We start from the raw sequence: 27,694 nt of genomic DNA, 5'->3' as shown, positions 1-27,694 counted from the left end.
CGAAACAAGAGCCGCGGGCGACGAAACAAGAGCCGCGCGCGACGAAATAATAGCCGCGCGACAAAATAATAGCCGCGGCCGACAATTTTTTTTTGTCGCACGACATTTTCGCCGTTTCGCGAATTTTTCGCCGTTTCGCGGATCTTTTCAAAGATTCGCAAATTTTTCGGCGAAGCGAAACGGAACAGATTCGCTCATCACTACTCCAGGGCACTCAGTTAAGAGCCTGAACCCCAAGAAAGTCCAAAGTTATTTTTTATACATGGCCCAGGAACTACCAAGCAGCTTGATCATGGATACCAAAGAAGAGAAACTTTATGATAAAATCCTAGTAGGATAAACAGAGGATAAATCCAGGGGAAGGAGGAATTGAGTACTGTCCTTTGGCTTTGGGCATCTGGAGATCATTTGCAACTCTACCCAAGAGGGCCAGAGAGGCTGAAACGTCAGACTTAGTGACATGAAATTGAACAATTAAAGAATACACAAGAAGGATTTATAATTAGATTTATTCTGAAGATGTTTGCACTGTGAAGAATGACTGAATTTGTAAGGGATGTAGAAGGGATTCCATTGTAGGCGCTTCATGCCTTCTTAGGAAATCCAGCGCACTAAAGGGACACTAAACCCAACCATAAAGCTGTCCCACTGCGCCCCCTAGTTCTCTATAGAAGTTGATGAAAAACGTAATTACACATGGAAACCAATTCACCAATGAGAATTCTACTGACCCAAAACTTAATTATAGATGCAAGAGAAGTGACCAATGAGAATGCTGATTCCCAGCACTGTGTCAGGCCCCTTGCTGGTACCTTACATATAGAGATAATGATGTCATTTTCCCGTCATTATATGGCACAGGAATCAGACATGGGGATAAAGGGACAGACTTGTTCAGTGCTGGGAAACTGTGCTTAATGCTCCCAACTCCAATTGCAGGAACAGAGAACAGGGAGCCAGATTTATACAGATCAGCTGGGATTCTCATTGGAGGATTCTTTTGCATTTCAATGCTGCCAATGCGGGCCCTAGAGAGCTGGGAAAGTTTTATTGTGCAATATTGCTTTAAGAATACAGCCCTGATGTTGTTGGACTACAGCTCCCAGCATGCCTCACCCTTCATTATATGTTACATTATTCTGGGATTTGTAGCCCAGCAACAGCTGAGTAACGTTTGGTTGAGCCGCGCTGTGCAGCAGGGTTTAGTTTCCCTTTAACTTAGCATATTGTGGTAACCAGGGGCTTTCTCGGAATGATTCAAACATTAATGTTTATGAGTAAAGATTGGAATTGACTGTATTTACAATAAATGTGTTTAAAGCATTTACACTGGATGCCAATAAGGAACAGTATGTATGTGCCAGATAGGGATGTATGAGATACAGGTCCCCGCTTTGTACTTGTGAGTAAAGGAGTTTTGCAGGTTTTTTCTGCTGTTGCTGAAATTCTTCTGCCCGTGGGTTGGTTTAAAAAAAAGGCGCAAAAATAGAAAGAAGCAGCCGGAAATCACTGTGTAACGGCAGAGAGAGAGAGACAGAGAAAGAGGGACAGAGAGACAAAGAGAGAGACAGAGAGAGACGGCTGCTACGGAGTCTCCCTGAAGACTGACAACCAGGTGAAACCTTTATTGTTTTTCTGTATCTCAGGCACCATTGTGGCCTCAGGGGAAGTGCAATAAACAACCAGGTTCCTTCTAAAGAGAGACCATCTCAGCGCCACCGGCGAATCATTTCCTCCTCTATCTGCAGCACTCCCTTCTTATTTACTTGCCGTTAACATCACTTGCTCGTCTCCATATATTACAAGAAAAAAAAAATAGAGATAAAAACTAAAAGGCCAAAATATTTCTTATAGTGTTTTATTATTTAGACTAATTGCAGTTTTGCCCCGTGCCCTTCAGATCAGACTCACAGGGGAGAAGGTTGTTATAGTTCAGCACAGACGGTGCACATTTCCTTCCATTGATTGGAGAAGGCCTTCTGCTTATGGTCCTCCTTTCAAAGAACTTGAACACTCGCTTGTGTTCCCTTAATGCAATTAACTACCTGCACTTTCTTAAGTTCTAACCAAGTGCTTGAGTACCAACGTAATACCAACCGTCGGTAGATTGGCTGCAATTGCTCAGATATAGTTGTTCCTTGTTCACCGACATCAGAACCCAACCTTCAGGGATGCTCCCCAGACTCCAATGTGCATTCAATTTCTTTATTCGGCTTTAAAGTTTAGATCAACGCGTTTCCTGCCCCCCTGGGCACTTTCTCCATACGAATTGCACTTGGGATGGAGATCTGGGTTAGACGATCCCTTATCTTCAGTTATCATAATTGATGCATTCCAAAGTTTTTTCTTCATATTCAGAGTCTGCGTGAGAGATTTGCGTTAACTACAAGTGAATAAGAAGGAAACGGTTTGGCTCAAAGACATTATTCATGCTGTAGAAAAATAAGTGGCTCTATATGCTGGCAGCTTCCTTGGGAAGATATTCTTGCTATAATATAGTGGATAATGCACCCCTTATTGTAAAATACAGGGATATTATAAGTCACCAAAGAGTTCCTTATAATATATAGTGAATAAAGTACCCCCTATTGTAACATATAGGGATATTATAAGCCCCCGAGGAGTTCCTTATAATATATAGTGAATAAAGTACCCCCTATTGTAACATATAGGGATATTATAAGCCCCCGAGGAGTTCCTTATAATATATAGTGAATAAAGTACCCCCTATTGTAACATATAGGGATATTATAAGCCCCTGAGGAGTTCCTTATAATATATAGTGAATATAGTACCCCCTATTGTAACATATAGGGATATTATAAGCCCCCGAGGAGTTCCTTATAATATATAGTGAATATAGTACCCCCTATTGTAACATATAGGGATATTATAAGCCCCCGAGGAGTTCCTTATAATATATAGTGAATAAAGTGCCCCCTATTGTAACATATAGGGATATTATAAGCCCCCGAGGAGTTCCTTATAATATATAGTGAATAAAGTGCCCCCTATTGTAACATATAGGGATATTATAAGCCCCCGAGGAGTTCCTTATAATATATAGTGAATATAGTACCCCCTATTGTAACTTATAGGGATATTATAAGTCCCCGAGGGGTTCCTTATAATATATAGTGAATAAAGTGCCTCCTATTGTAACATATAGGGATATTATAAGCCCCCGAGGAGTTCCTTATAATATATAGTGAATAAAGTACCCCCTATTGTAACATATAGGGATATTATAAGCCCCCGAGGAGTTCCTTATAATATATAGTGAATAAAGTGCCCCCTATTGTAACATATAGGGATATTATAAGCCCCCGAGGAGTTCCTTATAATATATAGTGAATAAAGTGCCCCCTATTGTAACATATAGGGATATTATAAGCCCCCGAGGAGTTCCTTATAATATATAGTGAATAAAGTGCCCCCTATTGTAACATATAGGGATATTATAAGCCCCCGAGGAGTTCCTTATAATATATAGTGAATAAAGTGCCCCCTATTGTAACATATAGGGATATTATAAGCCCCCGAGGAGTTCCTTATAATATATAGTGAATAAAGTGCCCCCTATTGTAACATATAGGGATATTATAAGCCCCCGAGGAGTTCCTTATAATATATAGTGAATAAAGTACCCCCTATTGTAACATATAGGGATATTATAAGCCCCCGAGGAGTTCCTTATAATATATAGTGAATAAAGTGCCCCCTGTTGTAACATATAGGGATATTATAAGTCCCGGAGAAGTTACGTGGCCATATAAAGGTACGAGGCTGAAGGCCTTTATACAGGTCATGGATCTCCAAGGTGCCTTCTAATATCCTCATATTTTACAACAGGTGGTACTTTATTCTGCAAGTCATGTGGCAGAAATTACATCCCTAAACTCCAATTCTAACTGATGACATCACTAAGCACCGTTTATAAGGATATAATTTACAGTTTGGTCCCATAGGGAAATGACCCAACTGTATATTATATTGAGATATTGTATAATTCATACAGGAAGAGGCACACAGATTGTATGAAAAGTTTATTTTATAGTGAGTTAGCTGTTAATCTGGGCAAAGCCACAGGCTGAGAGAATAAATACAGGCACCTTGGTGTATAGGGCTTTGTAATGGCTGAAAAGGGACAAGATGAAAATCACTTTATGGGAGTTATTCCTGTGGCTCTGTAGCAGATAATGACATTTAGTAGCAGTGATATGGCACTGACTTGAGTCATAGTGAAACTGCCTGTTTTGCATTTCCCGTCAGTCCGAGGGGCTTAATATGAGCAGAGGGCGGAGCCAAGCAGCTAGTGACATCCACCTTAAAGGGGCACTAAACCCTGCTGCACAGCGCGGCTCAACCAAACGTTACTCAGCTGTTGCTGAACTACAAATCCCGGAATAATGTAACATATAATGAAGGGTGAGGCATGCTGGGAGCTGTAGTCCAGCAACATCAGGGCTGTATTCTTAAAGCAATATTGCACAATAAAACTTTCCCAGCTCTCTAGGGCCCGCATTGGCAGCATTGAAATGCAAAAGAATCCTCCAATGAGAATCCCAGCTGATCTGTATAAATCTGGCTCCCTGTTCTCTGTTCCTGCAATTGGAGTTGGGAGCATTAAGCACAGTTTCCCAGCACTGAACAAGTCTGTCCCTTTATCCCCATGTCTGATTCCTGTGCCATATAATGACGGGAAAATGCCATCATTATCTCTATATGTAAGGTACCAGCAAGGGGCCTGACACAGTGCTGGGAATCAGCATTCTCATTGGTCACTTCTCTTGCATTTATAATTAAGTTTTAGATCAGTAGAATTCTCACTGGTGAATTGGTTTCCATGTGTAATTAGTGCCCATTAGGAGCATTTTTTGCACAAAATGGTATTGTTTCCCCCAACCAGAGTGTGGGCTCTATTAACCTGCACTTCCAGTGGGGTAAACAATGTTCCACTGATAGGTGCCCAAGTTTTTGTTCTCTCTAATCTGTTTTTGGAATTTTATATTGATAAAATAGATAATATCTTGGTTTTATTTGCATTTAATCTTTCTTTGCTTTGATTCAAAGCAGACTCCCCCCAAATCTGAGTGATACAAATACTAAATAAAAGATGGAGGCGACTAGAAAGCTGGAGACCCTACTGGGGAGAACACTGATGAATCTGCCGAGCAGCAGCTTAAAATCCTTCATAAACAAGCTCATAGGGTACAAAGAGATCACGATGCACGATTTAGGGGGTGCAGGCCCAGAAGAGGTGGTAAAGCAAATCATCCGTTACTACACAACAAAGCGGGGACCAAAGTTAGTTATACAGATACTGGAAGAAATAAATGAAAATCAGGCTGCTCTAGAACTGAAAACGGAACTGAAGACAATAAGTACAGGTAAGTACAAAGCTTTCTGTAGGTAATGAGGCCTCCTGCTCTATGGGGCATTTCAGTTTAAAGGGGATATAAACCCAGCCATGATTCTGTCCCACTGCGCCCCCTAGTTTTGCTATAGAAGTTGCCAAAAACCATAATTATAGATGCAAAAAGAAAAAAATCACCCATATTTTCACCTATAATAATTATATAATTCACCTATAATTAGTGATGGGCGAAATGCTTCACCAGGCATTGATTTGCGGTGAATTTCTGCGTTTCGCCATTAGCAAATTGTTGTCGCGGGTGTCAAAAGAAGAGTCGCATGTCCAAATTGTCGCAAGAATTGTCGCAAGAATAGTCGCAGGCTTCAAAAGAATAGTCGCACGCCCAAATTGGCGCAAGAATAGTCGCAGGCGTCAAAAGAATAGTCGCATGTCAAAAGAATAGTCGCAGGCATCAAAAGAATAGCTGTGCGTCCAAATTGTCGCAAGAATAGTCGCAGGCATCCACAGAATAGTCGCACATCCAAATTATTGCAAGAATAGTCGCATGTCAAAAGAATAGTCGCAGGCGTCAAAAGAATAGTCGCGTGTCAAAAGAATAGTCGCGGGCGACAATTTTTTTCCGTGCGACATTTTCGTTTCGCGAATTTTTCTCCGTTTCGCAAATCTTTTGAAAGATTCGCAAATTTATTGGCGAAGCGAAACGGGACAGATTCGCTCATCACTACCTATCATTACAGTTTATCAACTTCTATAGCAAAATTAGGGGGCGCAGTTGGGTTTACAACCCCTTTAACTTCGGAACACTAGCCCCAAGCACACTGAGCATATGAAAGATTCCCAGTTCTCATCTCGCTGTCAAGATGGCAGCCTCCTGTGGATAGTATTAAACGGGATGAGTTATTATTTGTATAGGGCTGCTAAACCTTTGGGCTGGTGCATTATGTTCTGTGTATAGCTTACACCATTTGTAGCCTTGTTCTATTTAGGTTTGAGTTAGGTTTTGCCTGTGCATAAAGCTCTGCTACTCTCTAAAGTAACCATTACTTTGCTCTACGGTTCTGTTTTACAGTTACTGCTACGAAAAAGAAAACCCCAGTGACAGCATGTGAGTTTGGGGGATTATGGGAAATAATGTACATTAAAATATGTTGGCCAGATCTTGGGTGGGATGAGATTTTGAGTGCATGTTAGAACATATTCTGCTCACCACAGACTAAGGGGAACATTTTTCAAAATGGCAGCAAAATTGTCATGGAACACGCCACTCCCAGACGCACGTGACACCGGGACGGGGAAACAAGGGGTTACACTCAGTCACCTTTCACACAGGTTAGACTAACGTCAGGCACCCCCAAACACACCCCCCCAAATAACTATTTGCTGCCACCATCTATCATAAACACCAACTGGTGTCTTTGCAAGAAGCCCCTACACAACCAATAGAGAAGGCACAGGACCTGTGCTGACATGGAATTTATCCAGAAAAACAAAATCATAGCACTTTATGTAGACTCATCCATGTCAGCAAAGCTCCTCCCATAATGGGAGGGTCCAGGGAAATAGTCTTTAAATTTAAACCATAATTCTTCATGTCTCTACATGAAGAATTCTGTAAGACTGGAACCCCCAGGAAGGACCAGGAACAAATATACAGTATAGATATGGGATCTGTTATCCAGAATGCTTGGGACCTTGGGTTTTCTGGATAAGGGAGAATAGCAAAATACTCTTTAAAAATTAGAATTATTCGCTTCAAATTGGCTATATGTGAGATGGCCTTCCCATACATTAGGACTTTCTGGATAATGGGTTTCCTGTTGTGTCTGTGCATGAAGCCCTGATGCCCTTTAAGCAACCAGCAGTTTGATTTTCCATTTTTGTGTTTTTAGCTGCTGCAACTAAAAAGAAAACCCCTGGGAGCCAGAAGAAACCACGTAAGTTGGGGAAATAACGAACATGGAAACAGTTGGATCTCGGGTGGGATGAGAAAGTAAGAGACTTGCCTGATACACTGAGAGGAGCAACAGGGAGGCACAAATAAGGCCCAAACCCTAAATCCCCACACACAGTTACACACTGAGGCACAGCATTACCGGATACACAAAATTAGGATCCCTAAGGGAGACTGGAACATGAGACCTACCCTGGGTGAGAAGCTGATGCCCAAGGTGAGAGGGGAAGAGCATTAAATTCACCCAAATAAACACTGATTAGAAGTACTTGACTTCCTCCCTGGGACAGTTTTCTTACACCGAAACAGAACCTTGAATGGACAATACACCATACAGCACATACGGCACATACAGCACATACGGCACATACGGCACATACAGCACATACGGCACATACGGCACATACATACGGCACATACGGCACATACAGTACATAAGGCACATACGGCACATACATACGGCACATACATACGGCACATACGGCACATACAGCACATACGGCACATACGGCACATACGGCACATACAGTACATACAGCACATACAGTACATACGGCACATACAGCACATACGGCACATACAGCACATACGGCACATACATACGGCACATACGGCACATACAGTACATACAGCACATACAGTACATACGGCACATACAGCACATACAGCACATACGGCACATACGGCACATACGGCACATACGGCACATACAGTACATACAGCACATACAGTACATACGGCAAATACGGCACATACGGCACATACATACGGCACATACGGCACATACATACGGCACATACGGCACATACAGTACATACAGCACATACAGCACATACGGCACATACAGCACATACAGCACATACAGCACATACGGCACATACATACGGCACATACGGCACATACAGTACATACAGCACATACAGCACATACGGCACATACAGTACATACAGCACATACAGCACATACGGCACATACATACGGCACATACGGCACATACATACGGCACAGACGGCACAGACAGTACATACCAGGGCCCATAAGAATAAGGGACCCGGAGTCTGTTAAGAAGGGTCGAGGCTTTAGTAGCTCAGGGGTGGAACTGGGATGAGCCAGGGAGGAGCCAAGTGTGTCAGAGGAAAGGCAGGGAACTACACAGGGAGCCATCACAATGGATAAAGCCTTACAGCTCTCTATACTAACCAGCAGTTCACACTATTTTGGGGGGGATTATGGGAAATAATGTGCATGGAAATATGTTGGCCAGACCTTAGGTGGGATGAGAATATTAGCTAATTTCTTATGTTCTTGGCAGTTTCTGAGCCATACAGTTCCTTAGTAAACGTACAGCCTTTCCATAGTGATTAATAGCATTCCTTAGGCCAGTAGATGTCTGGCAATGAGACCCATAGAGCTTTTCATCGACTAAAGGGCACGTTTTTCAAAAACTGCTGCAAAAGGTTGAGGTAGACTATGACTATTCATATATCAGCAATAAGTGTCAGGGGTACTCATCCAACATTTCCTGCTACTCAAAAAAGTGGATATATAATAAATACAAAATGTATTCAAAATATCTCATGAATCCAGAAAAAAAGCCTTTATATATACAGATGCACATGGTGCCCCGCCTTATGTGTTTTGTACCCCCTGGTACTTATTCATAGGCAGTAGTTACTTTCAGGAAAGAAAAATCACTGTAATTACAATTCCCTTTTGCATGGACTCCTCCATGTCAGGAATCACTGGGATGTAGCAAGCTCCTCTTTCCTCAATCAGAGGGTAATAGGCTTTATACAAAAAGCCCTGGGATAAAGAATTCCATAACATTGCATGAAACAAGCCACAAGTATCAGACTTCTATAGGTGAATAGAACAGATAGGAACTCCTAGACAATAGTATTGTTAGTTACCGATTAAATACAAGGTACTGTTTTATTATTACAGAGAAAAGGGAATCATTTAACCATGAAATAAACCCAATAGGGCTGTTCTGCCCCAATAAGGGGTAATTATATCTTAGTTGGGATCAAGTACAGGTACTGTTTTATTATTACAGAGAAAAGGGAATCATTTAACCATTAAATAAACCCAATAGGGCTGTTCTGCCCCCAATAAGGGGTAATTATATCTTAGTTGGGATCAAGTACAGGTACTGTTTTATTATTACAGAGAAAAGGGAATCATTTAACCATTAAATAAACCCAATAGGGCTGTTCTGCCCCCAATAAGGGGTAATTATATCTTAGTTGGGATCAAGTACAGGTACTGTTTTATTATTACAGAGAAAAGGGAATCATTTAACCATTAAATAAACCCAATAGGGCTGCTCTGCCCCCAATAAGGGTTAATTATATCTTAGTTGGGATCAAGTACAGGTACTGTTTTATTATTACAGAGAAAAGGGAATCATTTAACCATTAAATAAACCCAATAGGGCTGCTCTGCCCCCAATAAGGGGTAATTATATCTTAGTTGGGATCAAGTACAGGTACTGTTTTATTATTACAGAGAAAAGGGAATCATTTAACCATTAAATAAACCCAATAGGGCTGTTCTGCCCCCAATAAGGGGTAATTATATCTTAGTTGGGATCAAGTACAGGTACTGTTTTATTATTACAGAGAAAAGGGAATCATTTAACCATGAAATAAACCCAATAGGGCTGTTCTGCCCCAATAAGGGGTAATTATATCTTAGTTGGGATCAAGTACAGGTACTGTTTTATTATTACAGAGAAAAGGGAATCATTTAACCATTAAATAAACCCAATAGGGCTGCTCTGCCCCCAATAAGGGGTAATTATATCTTAGTTGGGATCAAGTACAGGTACTGTTTTATTATTACAGAGAAAAGGGAATCATTTAACCATTAAATAAACCCAATAGGGCTGTTCTGCCCCAATAAGGGGTAATTATATCTTAGTTGGGATCAAGTACAGGTACTGTTTTATTATTACAGAGAAAAGGGAATCATTTAACCATGAAATAAACCCAATAGGGCTGTTCTGCCCCCAATAAGGGGTAATTATATCTTAGTTGGGATCAAGTACAGGTACTGTTTTATTATTACAGAGAAAAGGGAATCATTTAACCATTAAATAAACCCAATAGGGCTGCTCTGCCCCCAATAAGGGGTAATTATATCTTAGTTGGGATCAAGTACAGGTACTGTTTTATTATTACAGAGAAAAGGGAATCATTTAACCATTAAATAAACCCAATAGGGCTGTTCTGCCCCCAATAAGGGGTAATTATATCTTAGTTGGGATCAAGTACAGGTACTGTTTTATTATTACAGAGAAAAAGGAAACCATTTTTAAAAATTGGAATTTTGGAATTAAAGTGGACTCTATGGGAGATGGTCTTCCCCTAATTTGGAACTTTCTGGATAATGGGTTCAGATTGTGTGCACTTTGGAATCATTTGTTTCTCTTGTTCCATGTTTCAGCTACTGCCAAGGAAAAGAAAACTACAGTGAAAACATGTGAGTTGGGGACTGTGGGAAATGATGTACATGGGAATATGTCGGGCAGATCTTAGGTACGATTCCCAAATAAGAGAGACGCCTAAAAAATGCAAATAGCAAGGGGCAAGTACTTAGCAGAAGTGAGGAATGTACCCTAATATATAACTGGCTTTCAAGATGGCCACCCCCTGTGGAAAATATTAAAGTAATTCATTATTATTGTTATCGTGTTGCTAAACCTTGGGGCTGGTGCAATAAACTCAATATATCAAATACACCATTTGTAGCCTTAACCTACCCTGTGTGGGAGAAGCAGATGTCCAAGGTGGGAGGGGAAGAGCACAAAATTCACCTCAATGAACGCTAGGTTTTAGTTCTCCTTTAAATGCCAGGAAGCCCTGGTGTTCTTTGTATTATTTTGTATTATTTTGTTTCTCTTGTTCTGAATTTTCAGCTACTGCTACAAAAGAGAAAACCCCTGGAGAACAACAGGAAGCATGTGAGTTGGGGGCTATGGGAAATAATGTACATGGAAACATGTCAGCCAGCTCTTGGGTGGGATAAGAAAATAAGAGATATGCCTAAAACAATGTGAAGAGCACCCATGAGGTATGTACTCAAAATCCCCACCAAAAGCTAGACCATGATGTCTATTATTACTAAATCTTCTACACTTAAAAAGGAAAAAAAAATTCAGTAAAAGACCTGAAAACCGACCCTGGGTGAAAAGCAGGACCACAAGGTGAGAGGGAAGAGTATATAGTAAGCGGAGGGAAGCACAACTAATCAAAGAAACAAAACCTTAAATGGACAGTAGAACTAACATACCAGGTCCATAAGAATAAGAGACTCAGCATCTGTAAAGAGGGGGAGGGGCTTTGGCAGATAGAGGGGTGGAGCTGGGGTGGGCCAAGGGTGGAGCTGGGCAGAAACTTCTACCAAATTAAACAAATAAAAGAAGATTGCATCTCTGGCAACCTGTGCTGCATGGCATTCCAGAAGGATTGTTAAAAGTAAAACAGATACATAAAGTAGTATATTTAATAATAAAACAGAAGCAAGGCCCGGCTCCACCCCTGGCCCACCCATCTATCTTCCCAAGCCCCTCCCCCATTCATACGTCACATAAGATATCCTAAAATGGTTAACGATTGATTAGGACTTCAACCAATTGTACAAATATCAAAATATTACTTCTGATAGCAAAGAAAAAAGTTACAGACTAGAAAGCAGATATCATGGGCCAATACCACCATATGTGGGAAAAGGTTCCCGCCTGGTTACAATTTCTCCAGCATTTATTGGATGATGTGGCAAGGAAAATTCAGAAAATTTTTGTGGGGGTCATATACCATCTGTACATTAATTTCACGCTGGATTCCCAGAGGTGAATTGATTTCACAGATAAGTGAAGTAATCAAAACGCATTTTTCCAATCTATTGGGTCAATTGAAGAATCCCATTTTTTAGTATGGGGATCAACTTCTTGTAGGTTTATATAAAATTGAGAAATTTTTGATGGTTGTTGTATTAGAGGAGAAGCCGGATTTGGTCTTTTAAGTAGCTTGATAATTGTAAGTAAGAAAAAAAAAATTGGAACATTAAATTTTTTCCTTAGGTAAGTAAAGGGTTGAAATACTGCTTTTTGAAAAAAAATCAGAGAAGATATTAATATTCATTTGTTTCCATAAGGTTTAATTCAGGTTGTCAATTAGTCTGTGAAATCCAAGTAAGGGAAAAAACGGGTGTAGACTGTTCTTTCGATGGTCTGAATGTTGATATAAGTCCCAAATTTTCAGTGAAGTTATGGTAGAAGGCAAATAGGTTTTAGGTATCTTTCTCAACTGGGGGGGAATCCAGATCATAGAGGTAATGGGAAGTTCCAGTTGGAGTATAACCAAAAGTTCTGGTAATGTCCATTGAGGAGGATGTTCTGTGTAGAAAATTGAGATGGCATGCTTGGTAATACTTCATAAAAATGGGAAGAGCTAGCTCCACTTTTCTTTTCAGTTTTGTCATTTCTGTTATACAATCTGTTATATGAAATTCTAGGTTTCCGTTTTTGCCAAATGAATTTGGATAGTAGTCCTTGTAGGGATAAAAAATTGCTAACCAATTGATAAAAAATTACTTTTAATTGCTGCTAAGCGACCAAGCTATCAGATATCTTTATACATCCAGTTTGTGTATGTTTTTTAAATAATGAGAGAATGGGAAATTTTCTTTAAAAAGGCCCTTAACAGAAAGATTTAAATATATACCCAGGTATTTTGTGGAGGACTGCTGCCAATCAAACCTATAGGAGATTTCAGGTGTTACAAACATTTGTTCAGAATCCAAATGGGAAGTGCTTCTGTCTTTGTAGTATTTATCTTATAGTAAGAGACTGCAGAAAATTGTTGGAGCGTTTGAAATAAGGTTGGTGAAGAATTGGTAGGATCAGTGATTGTCAGGATGACATCATCAGCAAATTATTACGTTTTGGGTCCCGATTGTATAACCTTGAATTAATGGTGACTGCCTAATTGTTTCAGATTATGGTTCCATAATCAGTGCAAATATTAGAGGGAAAAGAGGGCAGCCTTGTCTAGTGCCATTGCTTAAAAAAATGAGGAAGAACTAAATCCATTTGTGTACATTTTGGCTGAAGGCTTAGTATATAAAGATAAAAGAGGGGACAAGAGGGCAGCCTTGTCTAGTGCCATTGCTTAAAAAAATGAGGAAGACCTTAATCCATTTGTGTACATTTTGGCTGAAGGCTTAGTATACAATGATAAAAGAGGGGAAAAGAGGGCAGCCCAATAGGGTCAATTATATCTTAGTTGGGATCAAGTACAGGTACTGTTTTATTATTACAGAGAAAAGGGAATCATTTAACCATTAAATAAACCCAATAGGGCTGTTCTGCCCCAATAAGGGGTAATTATATCTTAGTTGGGATCAAGTACAGGTACTGTTTTATTATTACAGAGAAAAGGGAATCATTTAACCATTAAATAAACCCAATAGGGCTGTTCTGCCCCCAATAAGGGGTAATTATATCTTAGTTGTGATCAAGTAAAGGTACTGTTTTCTTATTACAGAGAAAAGGGAATCATTTAACCATGACATAAACCCAATAGGGTTGTTCTGCCCCCAATAAGGGGTAATTATATCTTAGTTGGGATCAAGTACAGGTACTGTTTTATTATTACAGAGAAAAGGGAATCATTTAACCATTAAATAACCCCAATAGGGCTGTTTCCAGATCACTGTGCAATTTGATGCAAACAACTGCACCTGGTTTATTAACTTTCAAGACTCTTAGGCAGTTGTTCTTCTAACATCAGTATTTCACAATTCAGTTGCACACAATTTACGGATCCCACCCCCAGTATATTCTTAACAGCTTCCTTGGAGGTTGCACAGACCTGCCCGGTGTCCCTGTCTCTAGAATAAGCTGAGGTCTTGCTCCCTGGCAAATCTCCTGCCCCTGAGCTCACACACATGTGTCCCTTTTCTGGCGGCCTTGACCACCCAGGGTGCTACCCCTCTAATCTCCTTGGTGGGGAGATTAACTGCCCAAATACCTTGTCTGCCTATCTCTTGCTCCTAGAGCAACTCCTTTCAAACTGCCCTCTCTCTATCTGATGCTGACTAGCACTCTGACCTGTAATCCTCTCCAGCAGAGAGGTGAGGTCCCAGGCAAAAGACCTCTTGAACATGTGACACATCCCTTTTATATTAGAGAACATTGCTCCCTAGTGGGCATTTCTGAACTGCAAGGGAAGCTCTCTTTAAACCTGGGAAGTCTAACTTCAACAAGCACACAATTAGGACCAATGAAAATCGTGGGTTGCTACACAGGGATTTGTCATCCAGAAACAACTGAGTTTGATTGAGCAGTGCAGCAGGGCTTAGTTTCCCTTTAATGCTACTCAAGTGAGAACTACCAGAGTGAGGAAAACTATAACTATATTTGAACAATTCCTCTGTGTTTCAGCTACTGCTACGAAAAAGAAAACCCCCGTGGAAGCATGTGAGTTGGGGACTATGGGAAATTATGTAAATGGTAATATGTTGGCCAGATCGTGGGTGGGATGACAAAAAAAAGTATGTCAAAGACACTGAGAAGAGCAAGGGGCAAATATTTAGCACAAATGAGACATGTACCCAAAGTCTAAAACTAGTGTTACCACATTCTCTACAAGTTTAACTGTGGTACCTGACTCAAGAGGCCATCCCTGCTCCATGCTCCACCCCCAGCCAGCACGTCTCCAGCTCCAGGGGAGCCTAACACCTATCCTGGGTAAGAAGCAGCACCCCAAGATGAGAGGGGAAAAGCACCAAATTAAACTAAATGAAATTGTAACAAAATTATCCAAGGGAGGAAGTCAAGAACATCTAATCAAAGAAAGAGAACTTTCAATGGACAATAGAACATACACATGAGTAACCATAAGAATAAGAAAGCCAGCATTGCAGGCATGGACCAATCAAAGCAAGGAAATGGGCTAAGTCAGGGTGGGAAGCAGGTGTATCAATCACCAATCATTAATCAGCCCTTGCATGACAGGAATACATGGTTAAATACTGTATAGGTCAGGTCCTACTAGCACTCTGGACCTCTAGGCGGGTTCCGTATATAATACAGCATTTGTAGCCTAATTCTTTTAGGTTTTAATTATATTTTATTTGATGTTGTGTCAGTTTATAAAGCCTTTTATGCTCCCTAAACCTACCACCACTTTGTACTATTGTGTTTCTCTTCTTCTGTGTTTCAGCTACAAAAAAGAAAATGCCAGTGAAAGCATGTAAGTAGGGGATTATGGGAAATAATGCTCCATGGATAGAATCCCTTAGGCCAATAGGTAGAAGGATAGACACTGATGCCTAGCATTACCCAATCTGCTACATCAAAAAAGAGAAACATTCCCAAGGAGAGAGGGTAAACCCAAACCTACCCTGAGTGGGAGAAGCAGATGTCCAAGGTGGGAGGGGAAGAGCAACAAATTCACCTCAATGAACGCTAGGTTTTAGTTCTCCTTTAAATGCCAGGAAGCCCTGGTGTTCTTTGTATTATTTTGTTTCTCTTGTTCTGAATTTTCAGCTACTGCTACAAAAGAGAAAACCCCTGGAGAACAACAGGAAGCATGTGAGTTGGGGGCTATGGGAAATAATGTACATGGAAACATGTCAGCCAGCTCTTGGGTGGGATAAGAAAATAGAGAGATATGCCTAAAACAATGTGAAGAGTACCCATGAGATATGTACTCAAAATCCCCACCAAAAGCTAGGCCATGATGTCTATTATTAATAAATCCTACTAAAACCTACCCTGGGGGAAAAGCAAAACCACAAGGTGAGGGGGAAGAGTATATAGTAAGAAGCACAAATAATCAAAGAAACAAAACCTTAAATGGACAGTAGAACAAACATACCAGGCCCATAAGAATAAGAGACTCAGCATCTGTAAAGTGGGGGAGGGGCTTGGGCAGATAGAGGGGTGGAACTGGGGTTGGCCAGGGGTGGAGCTGGGCAGAAACTTCTACCAAATTAAACAAATAAAAGAAGATTGCATCTCTGGCAACCTGTGCTGCATGGCATTCCAATTTCATGCTGGATTCCAAGAGGTAAATTGATCTCACAGATAAGTGAAGTAATCAAAACGTATTTTTCCAATCTATTGGGTCAATTGAAGAATCCCATTTTTTAGTATGGGGATCAACTTCTTGTACTTTTATATCCAAAAGTATAATATAAAATTGAGCAATTTTTGACGGTTGTTGTATTAGAGTAGAAAGCCGGATTTGGTCTTTCAAGTAGCTTGATAATTGTAAGTAAGAAAAAAAAAATTTGGAACATTACATTTCTTCCTTAGGTAAGTAAAGGGTTGAAATACTGCTTTTTGAAAAAAAATCAGAGAAGATATTAATATTCATTTGTTTCCATAAGGTTTAATTCAGGTTGTCAATTAGTCTGTGAAATCCAAGTAAGGGAAAAAAACGGGTGTAGACCGTTCTTTAGATGGTCTGAATGTTGATATAAGTCCCAATGAAGCTATGGTAGAAGGCAAATAGGTTTTAGGTATCTTTCTCAACTGGGGGGAAATCCAGATCATAGAGGTAATGGGAAGTTCCAGTTGGGGTATAACCAAAAGTTCTGGTAATGTCCATTGAGGCGGATGTTCTGTGTAGAAAATTGAGATGGCATGCTTGGTAATACTTCATAAAAATGGGAAGAGCTAACTCCACTTTTATTTTATTTTCAGTTTTGTCATACTGTTATATGAAATTCTAGGTTTCTGTTTTTGCCAGATGAATTTGGATAGTAGTAGTAGTAGTCCTTGTAGGGATAAAAAAAAAAATGTAGCGGGAATAGAAATTGGAATGGTTCTAAATAAATATAGTATTTTCGGTGACAAATTGCTTTTAATCGCGCTAAGCGACCAAACCATGAGATATCTTTATACATCCAGTCTGTGTACGTTTTTGATAATGAGAGAATGGGAATGACATTTTCTTTAAAAAGGCCCTTAACAGAAAGATTTAAATGTATACCCAGGTATTTTATGGAGGATTGCTGCCAATCAAACCTACAGGAGATTTCAGGTGTAACAAACATTAGTTCGGAATCCAAATGGGAAGTGTTTCTGTCTTTGTAGTATTTATCTTATAGTAAGAGACTGCAGGAAATTGTTGGAGCGTTTGAAATAAGGTTGGTGAAGAATTGGTAGGATCAGTGATTGTCATGATGACAACATCAGCAAATTATTAAGTTTTGGGTCCCGATTCTATAACCTTGAATTAATGGTGATTGCCTAATTGTTTCATCTTATGGTTCCATAATCAGTGCAAATATTAGAGGGAAAAGAGGGCAGCCTTGTCTAGTGCCATTGCTTAAAAAAATGAGGAAGAACTAAATCCATTTGTGTACATTTTGGCTGAAGGCTTAGTATATAAAGATAAAAGAGGGGAAAAGAGGGCAGCCCAATAGGGTCAATTATATCTTAGTTGGGATCAAGTACAGGTACTGTTTTATTATTACAGAGGAAAGGGAATCATTTAACCATGAAATAAACCCAATAGAGCTGTTCTGCCCCAATAAGGGGTAATTATATCTTAGTTGGGATCAAGTACAGGTACTGTTTTATTATTACAGAGAAAAGGGAATCATTTAACCATTAAATAAACCCAATAGGGCTGTTCTGCCCCCAATAAGGGGTAATTATATCTTAGTTGGGATCAAGTACAGGTACTGTTTTATTATTACAAAGAAAAGGGAATCATTTAACCATGAAATAAACCCAATAGTGCTGTTCTGCCCCAATAAGGGGTAATTATATCTTAGTTGGGATCAAGTACAGGTACTGTTTTATTATTACAGAGAAAAGGGAATCATTTAACCATTAAATAAACCCAATAGGGCTGTTCTGCCCCCAATAAGGGGTAATTATATCTTAGTTGGGATCAAGTACAGGTACTGTTTTATTATTACAGAGAAAAGGGAATCATTTAACCATGAAATAAACCCAATAGGGCTGTTCTGCCCCCAATAAGGGGTCATTATATCTTAGTTGGGATCAAGTACAGGTACTGTTTTATTATTACAGAGAAAAGGGAATCATTTAACCATGAAATAAACCCAATAGGGCTGTTCTGCCCCCAATAAGGGGTAATTATATCTTAGTTGGGATCAAGTACAGGTACTGTTTTATTATTACAGAGAAAAGGGAATCATTTAACCATGAAATAAACCCAATAGGGCTGTTCTGCCCCCAATAAGGGGTAATTATATCTTAGTTGGGATCAAGTACAGGTACTGTTTTATTATTACAGAGAAAAGGGAATCATTTAACCATGAAATAAACCCAATAGGGCTGTTCTGCCCCAATAAGGGGTAATTATATCTTAGTTGGGATCAAGTACAGGTACTGTTTTATTATTACAGAGAAAAGGGAATCATTTAACCATGAAATAAACCCAATAGGGCTGTTCTGCCCCAATAAGGGGTAATTATATCTTAGTTGGGATCAAGTACAGGTACTGTTTTATTATTACAGAGAAAAGGGAATCATTTAACCATGAAATAAACCCAATAGGGCTGTTCTGCCCCAATAAGGGGTAATTATATCTTAGTTGGGATCAAGTACAGGTACTGTTTTATTATTACAGAGAAAAGGGAATTATTTAACCATTAAATAAACCCAATAGGGCTGTTTCCAGATCACTGTGCAATTGCTCCCGTTTACCTTGTCCTTTTTTCTCTCTGGGTGAATCCTCTTGCCGGGGTGTCTGGCACTTTAAAAATGAAGCACCAGAACCACTGGACTTTGATGCAAACAACTGTAACTGGTTTATTAACTTTCAAGACTCTCAGGCAGTTGTTCTTCCAATATCAGTATTTCACAATTCAGTTGCACACAATTTACAGGTCCCACCCCCAGTATATTCTTAACAGCTTCCTTGGAGTTTGCACAGACCTGCCCAGTGTCCCTGTCTCTAGAATAAGGTGAGGTCTTGCTCCCTGGCAAATCTCCTGCCCCTGAGCTCACACACATGTGTCCGTTTTCTGGCGGCCTTGACCACCCAGGATGCTACCCCTCTAATCTCCTTGGTGGGGCCAATAACTAAAACCAATAGAAGTATTATCACATGTTACTAGATGTGCAAATATCTCTTACCCACAGTTATGGTGGGTCCAGGTGCTCATGCCCCAGACCTTTCAGCATAGGGAGCCATCATAGGAAAATAGAAATAGAAACAGGTAGGCACTCTGGATTTTTTCAAAACGTAGAAAAAGGCAGCCAAAGGAAAATTTACATTAAAAAAGTGTAAATTTTATTTGATCCATATGTAAAAACAAGAAGCCTTACGCGTTTCGTACCATGGGGTACTTAATCATAGGCTGAATTCATTAAGCACAGTACACATTATTTAAAGGCAAATTAACCAATACAAAGGGTTTTACAATTAACCAATCAGACCAAAGGGTCATGTGGCTAGGGATAGTGAATAAAAAGTCACTAATTCACATGTTCTTCCTTGGATACCCTCTGTCAAGTAATCTATAACAGAGATCAGTGGATTTAGACATGAATTCTGAATCCTCAGAACAAACCCGTCTAATACGCAAAAATTGGCTATATGGAATATAGCGTATTAGACGGGTTTGTTCTGAGGATTCAGAATTCATGTCTAAATCCACTGATCTCTGTTATAGATTACTTGACAGAGGGTATTCAAGGAAGAACATCATAAAAGCCTTTGAGAGGGCCGCATCCGTAGACAGATCCTGCCTTTTCGATAGATATCAAACAAGTGATCCAAAAATAACTAAATATAAGAAAAATGTGCATAAAAAGGATAATGAATTTTTGACCAGTATCTTAACCTATAGCCCTCAACAAAAAATGATAGAAAAAATTATTGATAATAACTTAACTATCTTAAAAACAGATCCCATTTTGAGACAAATACTCAATAATGGACATAGGTTTGTCACCCGCAAAACAGAAACTCTGAGTAACTTATTATCACCCAGTTTGGTCCACACTAACGAAACTACCAACACATGGCTGTCTACAAAGGGGTGTTTCAAATGTATAGCCATACAACTGTTGCAAAACATTTTCTTGAATGCTCCAATAGATCCCTATCATTCCTACAGGTTATAGGGATAGACAGAGTAACTCTTAACCCTAGAGGGGGCAATATCTCTTCAATTCTAATTAGAAAAGAAACTAAATGGATTTTCTTTTTAAAAACTCGACAACCACATGGCCTAAACTTTGACTATGATGTCACTTGTTACGTTTGAATTGAACTAGCCTTTGTATCTATACTGTTATTCTAACCTAATGTGTACAGTGGTTAAATGTATCCTTATGTGAATTAGTGACTTTTTATTCACTATCCCTAGCCACATGACCCTTTGGTCTGATTGGTTAATTGTAAAACCCTTTGTATTGGTTAATTTGCCTTTAAATAATGTGTACTGTGCTTAATGAATTCAGCCTATGATTAAGTACCCCATGGTACGAAACGCGTAAGGCTTCTTGTTTTTACATATGGATCAAATAAAATTTACACTTTTTTAATGTAAATTTTCCTTTGGCTGCCTTTTTCTACATTTTGAAAAAATCCGGAGTGCCTGCCTGTTTCTATTTCGATTTTCCTATGGGGCCAATAACTGCCCAAATACCTTGTCTGCCTATCTCTTGCTCCTAGAGCAACTCCTTTCAAACTTCCCTCTCTCTCTTGCCCCCTAGTAGGCATTCCTGAACTGCAAGGGAAGCTCTCTTTTAACCTGGGAAGTCTAACTTCAACAAGCACACAATTAGGACCACTCTGAGGCGTCCAATGAAAATCGTGGATTGCTACACTGGGATTTGTCATCCAGAAACAACTGAGTTTGATTGAGCAGTGCAGCAGGGTTTAGTTTCCCTTTAATGCTACTCAAGTGAGAACTACCAGAGTGAGGAAACTATTAATATACTTGAACAATTCCTCTGTGTTTCAGCTGCTGCGACGAAAAAGAAAACCCCCGCGGAAGCATGTGAGTTGGGGACTATGGGAAATTATGTAAATGGTAATATGTTGGCCAGATCGTGGGTGGGATGACAAAATAAAGGATGTCAAAGACACTGAGAAGAGCAAGGGGCAAATATTGAGCACAAATGAGACATGTACCCAAAGTCTAAAACTAGTGTTACCACATTTTCTACAAGTTGAACTGGGGTACCTGACTCAAGGGGCCATCCCTGCTCCATGCTCCACCCCCAGCCAGCACTTCTCCAGCTCCAGGGGAGCCTCACACCTATCCTGGGTAAGAAGCAGCACCCCAAGATGAGAGGGGAAAAGCACCAAATTAAACTAAATGGAATTGTAACAAAATTATCCAAGGGAGGAAGTCAAGAACATCTAATCAAAGAAAGAGAACTTTCAATGGACAATAGAACATACACATGAGCAGCCATAAGAATAAGAAAGCCAGCATTGCGGGCATGGACCAATCAAATCAAGGAAATGGGCTAAGTCAGGGTTGGAAGCAGGTGTATCAATCACCAATCATTAATCAGCCCTTGCATGACAGGAATACATGGGTAAATACTGTATTGGTCAGGTCCTACTAGCATTCTGGACCTCTAGGCTGGTTCCGTATATAATACAGCATTTGTAGCCTAATTTTTTTAGGTTTTAATTAAATTTTATTTGATGTTGTGTCAGTTTATAAAGCCTTTTATGCTCCCTAAACCTACCACCACTTTGTACTATTGTGTTTCTCTTCTTCTGTGTTTCAGCTACAAAAAAGAAAATGTCAGTGAAAGCATGTAAGTAGGGGATTATGGGAAATAATGCTCCATGGATAGAATCCCTTAGGCCAATAGGTAGAAGGATAGACACTGATGCCTAGCATTACCCAATCTGCATTCCCATGGAGAGAGGGGAAACCCAAACCTACCCTGAGTGGGAGAAGCAGATCGCCAAGGTGGGAGAGGAAGAGCACCAAATTCACCTCAATGAATGCTAGGTTTTAGTTCTCCTTTAAATGCCGGGAAGCCCTGGTGTTCTTTGTATTATTTTATATTATCTTGTTTCTCTTGTTCTGAATTTTCAGCTACTGCTACAAAAGAGAAAACCCCTGGAGAACAACAGGAAGCATGTGAGTTGGGGGCTATGGGAAATAATGTACATGGAAACATGTCAGCCAGCTCTTGGGTGGGATAAGGAAATAGAGAGATATGCCTAAAACAATGTGAAGAGCACCCATGAGATATGTACTCAAAATCCCCACCAAAAGCTAGACCATGATGTCTATTATTACTAAATCTTCTACACTTAAAAAGGAAAAAAAAAATTCAGGGAAAGACCTGAAAACCTACCCTGGGTAAAATTGTTACCGATTGATTATGACTTCAACCAATTGTACAAATATTAAAATATTACTTCCGATAGCATAGAAAGAAGTTACAGACCAGAAAGCAGATATCATAGGCCAATACCACCATATGTGGGAAAAGGTTCCCGCCTGGTTACAATTTCTCCAGCATTTATTGGATGATGTGGCAAGGAAAATTCAGAAAATTTTTGTGGGGGTCATATACCATCTGTACATTAATTTCACGCTGGATTCCCAGAGGTGAATTGATTTCACAGATAAGTGAAATAATCAAAACGCATTTTTCCAATCTATTGGGTCAATTGAAGAGTCCCATCTTTTAGTATGGTGATCAACTTCTTCTAGGTTTATATCCAAAAGTATAATATAAAATTACCGTTCTTTCGATGGTCTGAATGTTGATATAAGTTCCAAATTTTCAATGAAGTTATGGTAGATGGCAAATAGGTTTTAGGTATCTTTCTCAACTGGGAGGGAATCCAGATCATAGAGGTAATGGGAAGTTCCAGTTGGGGTATGTATATGTATGTATATCTTTATTTATAAAGCGCTACTTATGTACGCAGCGCTGTACAGTAGAATTCATTAATACAGACAGGGGGGTTAAAGATAATGGATAAATACAAAGTACAACAATAAATACAAATAAATACAAGGTACAGTTGCAATAAGAGTCAGAAACACAAGATGAAGGAGGTCCCTGCCCCGTAGAGCTTACAATCTATATGGATATATAGGGTATAACCGGAAGTTCTTGTAATGTCCATTGAGGAGGATTTTCTGTGTCAAAAATCTTTGTAGAAAATTGAGATGGTATGCTTGGTAATACTTCTAAAAATGGGAAGAGCTAGCTCCCCTTTTCTTTTCAGTTTTGTCATACTGTTATACGAAATTCTAGGTTTCCATTTTTTGCCAAATAAATTTGGATAGTAGTCCTTGTAGGGATAAAAAAACATTTAGCGGGAATAGAAATTGGAACGGTTCTAAATAAATATAGGATTTTCGGTAACAAATTGCTTTTAATCACTGCAAAGCGACCAAGCCCTGAGATATCTTTATACATCCAGTCTGTGTACGTTTTTGAAATAATGAGAGAATGGGAATGAAATTTTCTTTAAAAAGGCCCTTAACAGAAAGATTTAAATATATACCTAGGTATTTTAAGAAGGACTGCTGCCAATCAAACCTATAGGAGATTTCAGGTGTAACAAACATTTGTTCGGAATCCAAATGGGAAGTGCTTCTGTCTTTGTAGTATTTATCTTAAAGTAAGAGACTGCAGAAAATTGTTGGAGCCTTTGAAATAAGGTTGGTGAAGAATTGGTAGGATCAGTGATTGTCATGATGACGTCATCAGCAAATTATTAAGTTTTGGGTCCCGATTGTATAACCTTGAATTAATGGTGACTGCCTAATTGTTTCAGCTTATGGTTCCATAATCAGTGCAAATATTAGAGGGAAAAGAGGGCAGCCTTGTCTAGTGCCATTGCATAAAAAAATGAGGAAGACCTAAATCCATTTGTGTACATTTTGGCTGAAGGCTTAGTATACAATGATAAAAGAGGGGAAAAGAGGGCAGCCTTGTCTAGTGCCATTGCTTAAAAAAATGAGGAAGACCTTAATCCATTTGTGTACATTTTGGCTGAAGGCTTAGTATACAATGATAAAAGAGGGGAAAAGAGGGCAGCCTTGTCTAGTGCCATTGCTTAAAAAAAAATGAAGAACTAAATCCATTTGTGTACATTTTGGCTGAAGGCTTAATATACAATGATAAAATACTGTTCAGAAAAGGTCCAGAAAAAACAAATTTAGTTAATGCTGCTTTTATAAAGAGCCACGCTACTCTAGCAAAAGCTTTTTCTTATCATTTTTTTATCATTGTCACCTTTTGAGAATTAGCTTCGGTGGGTTTTCTTTTCAATTGGGATAATTCATTTGATAATTGGGAGTGAAGTTCAAGTAAAATCCTTTGTTTTTTCCTTTTTAAATCTGAAGTCAAAGAGATAATATGACCTCTTATATAAGCTTTGTATGTACACCATAATAAATTAGGACTATAATCAGTCTCAATCAGTCTCATCACAACCAAATTTGTGCTGACAAAATAAGTTTTTATATTGTGTTTATGAAATTACTGGCCTGATGAAGACACTGTGTTCCCTCAGCAGGTTGCGTTAAGAATTACGCAAGAGGTGACACCATTCCCACTATGAAAGTAGTAGTCACAACTTGCATTCAATTTATAAAAGAACACTCATGTATTTTTGTTAGTTTGATGGCTGCAAAGACAAAATTATGGGGAAAATGCTACATTGTGGTAAAAAAAGGCATGATCCAAAATTTCACTTGTGATTTTGAACCAGAGAAAAGTATAGATAAAGATTTGGAAAGAGAGAAGGGAAGGTGGGGAACAGAACAGAGAAGATAAGGAAGATATATATGAATAAGGACAGAAATGGGGAGAGAATATGTTCTCCTGGGTCTAAATATATTTCTTTTTGGATTTGGGTTTACAGAAAAAAATTATAATTAAATAAATAATAAATAAATTCAGTCACTGTGATGAACCAGCAACAACCAATTATGACTCCCATCAGCAAGTATGGTGCCCCATACAAACTATTTAAAAGGGTCTTCCCCCAGGGGGCCCCAGTTATTAGTCTACCACCTGTCTGAACTAAGTAGAATGGGGCAATAAATATTACACATCTGGTCATGGCCCAATCCACGTCAGGCATGTTCCATGCAACACTTCAACGCTCCACCCAAACGTTCCCTTTATGCAACATGCCGACCCCCATACAGCCCAGGCATGCGTTGCCAATGGGACCCTAACTAGGCTGCAATTAGGCATAGACCAAAACTGAAACTGTTTGAAATAGGAAGAAAGCTTTGACTTCTTGTAGTTACTTTGCATTTTTTCTTTTTTTTTTAGAAAACCGTAATCCGCCAAGAACTCAGGGGCCCAAAAGTAAAAAGCTCTGGGGAGCCACCCAGTGGGCCCATGCAGAACAATAAATTGCAACTGTGAAGATATGAAAGAAGTGCAACACATGAGTAGTATGAGACTATTAGTATGGACCAAAAGGACTCATTTAGGTGGAATTTGATACCATTTTTTAAAAACAAAAACCTGTGTTGCTATACCAAAAACAACTTTCCATCGGTGACAGAAATAAGAAATACAATAAATTGTCTTTCGTCAGTGATAAGTACCAAATGTTGGTATGATCTCATGTAAACATACTACCCTTAAATACAGAGTCATAAAGAGCAGTGCAAGTGTGTTATTCTTACGGCTTTGGGTAAATCTATCAGTCATGGATCTTTTCTTTATTCTCTGGATAGCAAACTGTCTTCCTCCTCATATTGTAGTTTGGGGTGCCAAAGGTGGTGCCTAAGGCTGTGTGAAGGAAAAACCAATAGAAAATCAGTAGGGGTACCTAGGGGGTGGGGTCAGGGCCCATTTATATACAGTGTACTTGGTGGGTTATTTTTTTCCTTTTGTTTCCCAGAGCAAGGTTAAGATGCCTCCTCCCACCCTAACTCCCGGTTACTCACATCATTTTCTGGCTTATTTACTAAAGGATTCCATTGCATCACAATTATGTTATAAATTGTTCTCAAAGGAACACTGAACCCCTAGTTCTCTATAGAAGTTGATAAAAAAAAAAATTACACATGGGAAACACACCAAAGAGAATTATTCTGACCCAAAACCTAATTATAAATGCAGAAGAATTAACCAATGACAGGAATCCTGCTGGTGAGTTACATTATTCTGGGATTTGTAGTCCAGCAACAGCTGAGTAAAGTCTGAGCAGTGATGCTAGGCAGCCATTTTCTCTTTGTCTCTGTGAATGTGATGATGAAGGAGGTGCTCCGGTGAGAAGTAGCATCGTTACTCCAAACAGCTACTGTGAATAAAAATAATAATAATAAGAAAATAGTATTTTTTTCATAGATCATCTTGAAACAGGATGTGGTGTCATTTGTGACATTTGTGTCTAAAACGCTCAGTCATCGAGGCCAAACAGCCTTGTCTGCCTCAGATTGTGTCGAAAGAAAACCCTCATAGCAATTGTACAAGCTCATTACGGACCCCTCATAATGAGTTCCGTGAAAGCCAACTGCTAACAAACTCCCAGAACAAACCCCTGCCATGTTCACCTCCCACAGGCAGCATAGGGCAGGCAGAGTATGGCACACACAGGCAGCATAGGGCAGGCAGAGTATGGCACACACAGGCAGCATAGGGCAGGCAGAGTATGGCACACACAAGCAGCATAGGGCAGGCAGAGTATGGCATACACAGGCAGGGTAGGGCTGGCAGAGTATGGCACAAACAGGCAGCATAGGGCAGGCAGAGTATGGTACACACAGGCAGGGTAGGGCAGGCAGAGTATGGCACACACAGGCAGCATAGGGAAGGCAAAGTATGGCACACACAGGCAGCATAGGGCAGCCAGAGTATGGCACACACAGGCAGCTATGGGCAGGCAGAGTATGGCACACACAGGCAACATAGGGCAGACTGTGTATGGCACACATAGGCAGCCTAAGGCAGGCAGAGTATGGCACAAACAGGCAGCATAGGGCAGGCAGAGTATGGCACACACAGGCAGCATAGGGCAGGCAGAGTATGGCACACACAGGCAGCATAGGGCAGGCAGAGTATGGCACACAAAGCCATACTCTACCTGTCCTATGCTGCCTGTGTTTGCCATACTCTCCCTGTCCTATGCTGCCTGTGTGTTTCATACACACAAGCAGCATAGGACAGGCAGTACATACAGTGACAATTACAGTCTGAATCTGAGGTGTGAACAATGCAGGGGGCCTGCAGTAAATCAGTAAATTTAGAATTTACACAAAGGTAAGCAGTCACAGCAGCCAGACAGGTGGGGGCCACACAGAGGGGGGTTGGACAGCACTGACATAAAGGACTGAGCTCCCCACATTTACATTCCTCTCTTCATTCCTGATTGGAAACGCCATATGCACCATCCACACTGGCCCCT

The 27,694-nt window shown here is 39.8% G+C and overlaps 1 protein-coding gene across 3 annotated transcripts; it reads left to right on the top strand.

Annotated features, from left to right (window-relative positions):
• Window positions 1-1,367: 1,367 nt before the first annotated feature.
• LOC101734827 (neurofilament medium polypeptide-like) lies at window positions 1,368-25,807 on the top strand. 3 transcript variants are annotated; one of them, XM_018097162.2, is made up of 13 exons: window positions 1,368-1,615; window positions 5,074-5,390; window positions 6,447-6,482; window positions 7,267-7,311; window positions 10,776-10,811; window positions 11,248-11,292; window positions 14,776-14,811; window positions 15,557-15,586; window positions 15,883-15,927; window positions 21,294-21,329; window positions 22,075-22,104; window positions 22,392-22,436; window positions 25,609-25,807. In XM_018097162.2, coding segments are annotated over exons 2-13 (660 nt in total). In that variant the 5' UTR covers window positions 1,368-1,615; window positions 5,074-5,116; the 3' UTR covers window positions 25,611-25,807. The 3 variants fall into 3 exon arrangements, with proteins under 3 accessions (XP_017952651.2, XP_017952650.2, XP_031749527.1); XM_018097161.2 differs by having other exon boundaries at window positions 1,369-1,615; window positions 5,077-5,390; XM_031893667.1 differs by lacking the exons at window positions 15,557-15,586; window positions 15,883-15,927; window positions 21,294-21,329 and having other exon boundaries at window positions 1,369-1,615; window positions 5,077-5,390.
• The last annotated feature ends 1,887 nt before the right edge of the window (window positions 25,808-27,694 follow it).

This window comes from Xenopus tropicalis, chromosome 9 (genome assembly GCF_000004195.4).
Source record: "Xenopus tropicalis strain Nigerian chromosome 9, UCB_Xtro_10.0, whole genome shotgun sequence".
Taxonomy (NCBI): domain Eukaryota; kingdom Metazoa; phylum Chordata; class Amphibia; order Anura; family Pipidae; genus Xenopus; species Xenopus tropicalis.
The sequence above is the reverse complement of the archived record's forward strand: the minus strand, read 5'-3'. Positions and strand labels throughout refer to the sequence as shown.

Bases quoted from the DNA above. Each gene is read 5' to 3' on its own strand.
- LOC101734827 (XM_018097162.2), top strand. From the start codon at position 5,117: ATGGAGGCGACTAGAAAGCTGGAGACCCTACTGGGGAGAACACTGATG. The intron at 15,587-15,882 runs GTAAGTAGGGGA...CTGAATTTTCAG, and splicing joins GAAAATGCCAGTGAAAGCAT to CTACTGCTACAAAAGAGAAA. The intron at 22,105-22,391 runs GTAAGTAGGGGA...CTGAATTTTCAG, and splicing joins GAAAATGTCAGTGAAAGCAT to CTACTGCTACAAAAGAGAAA.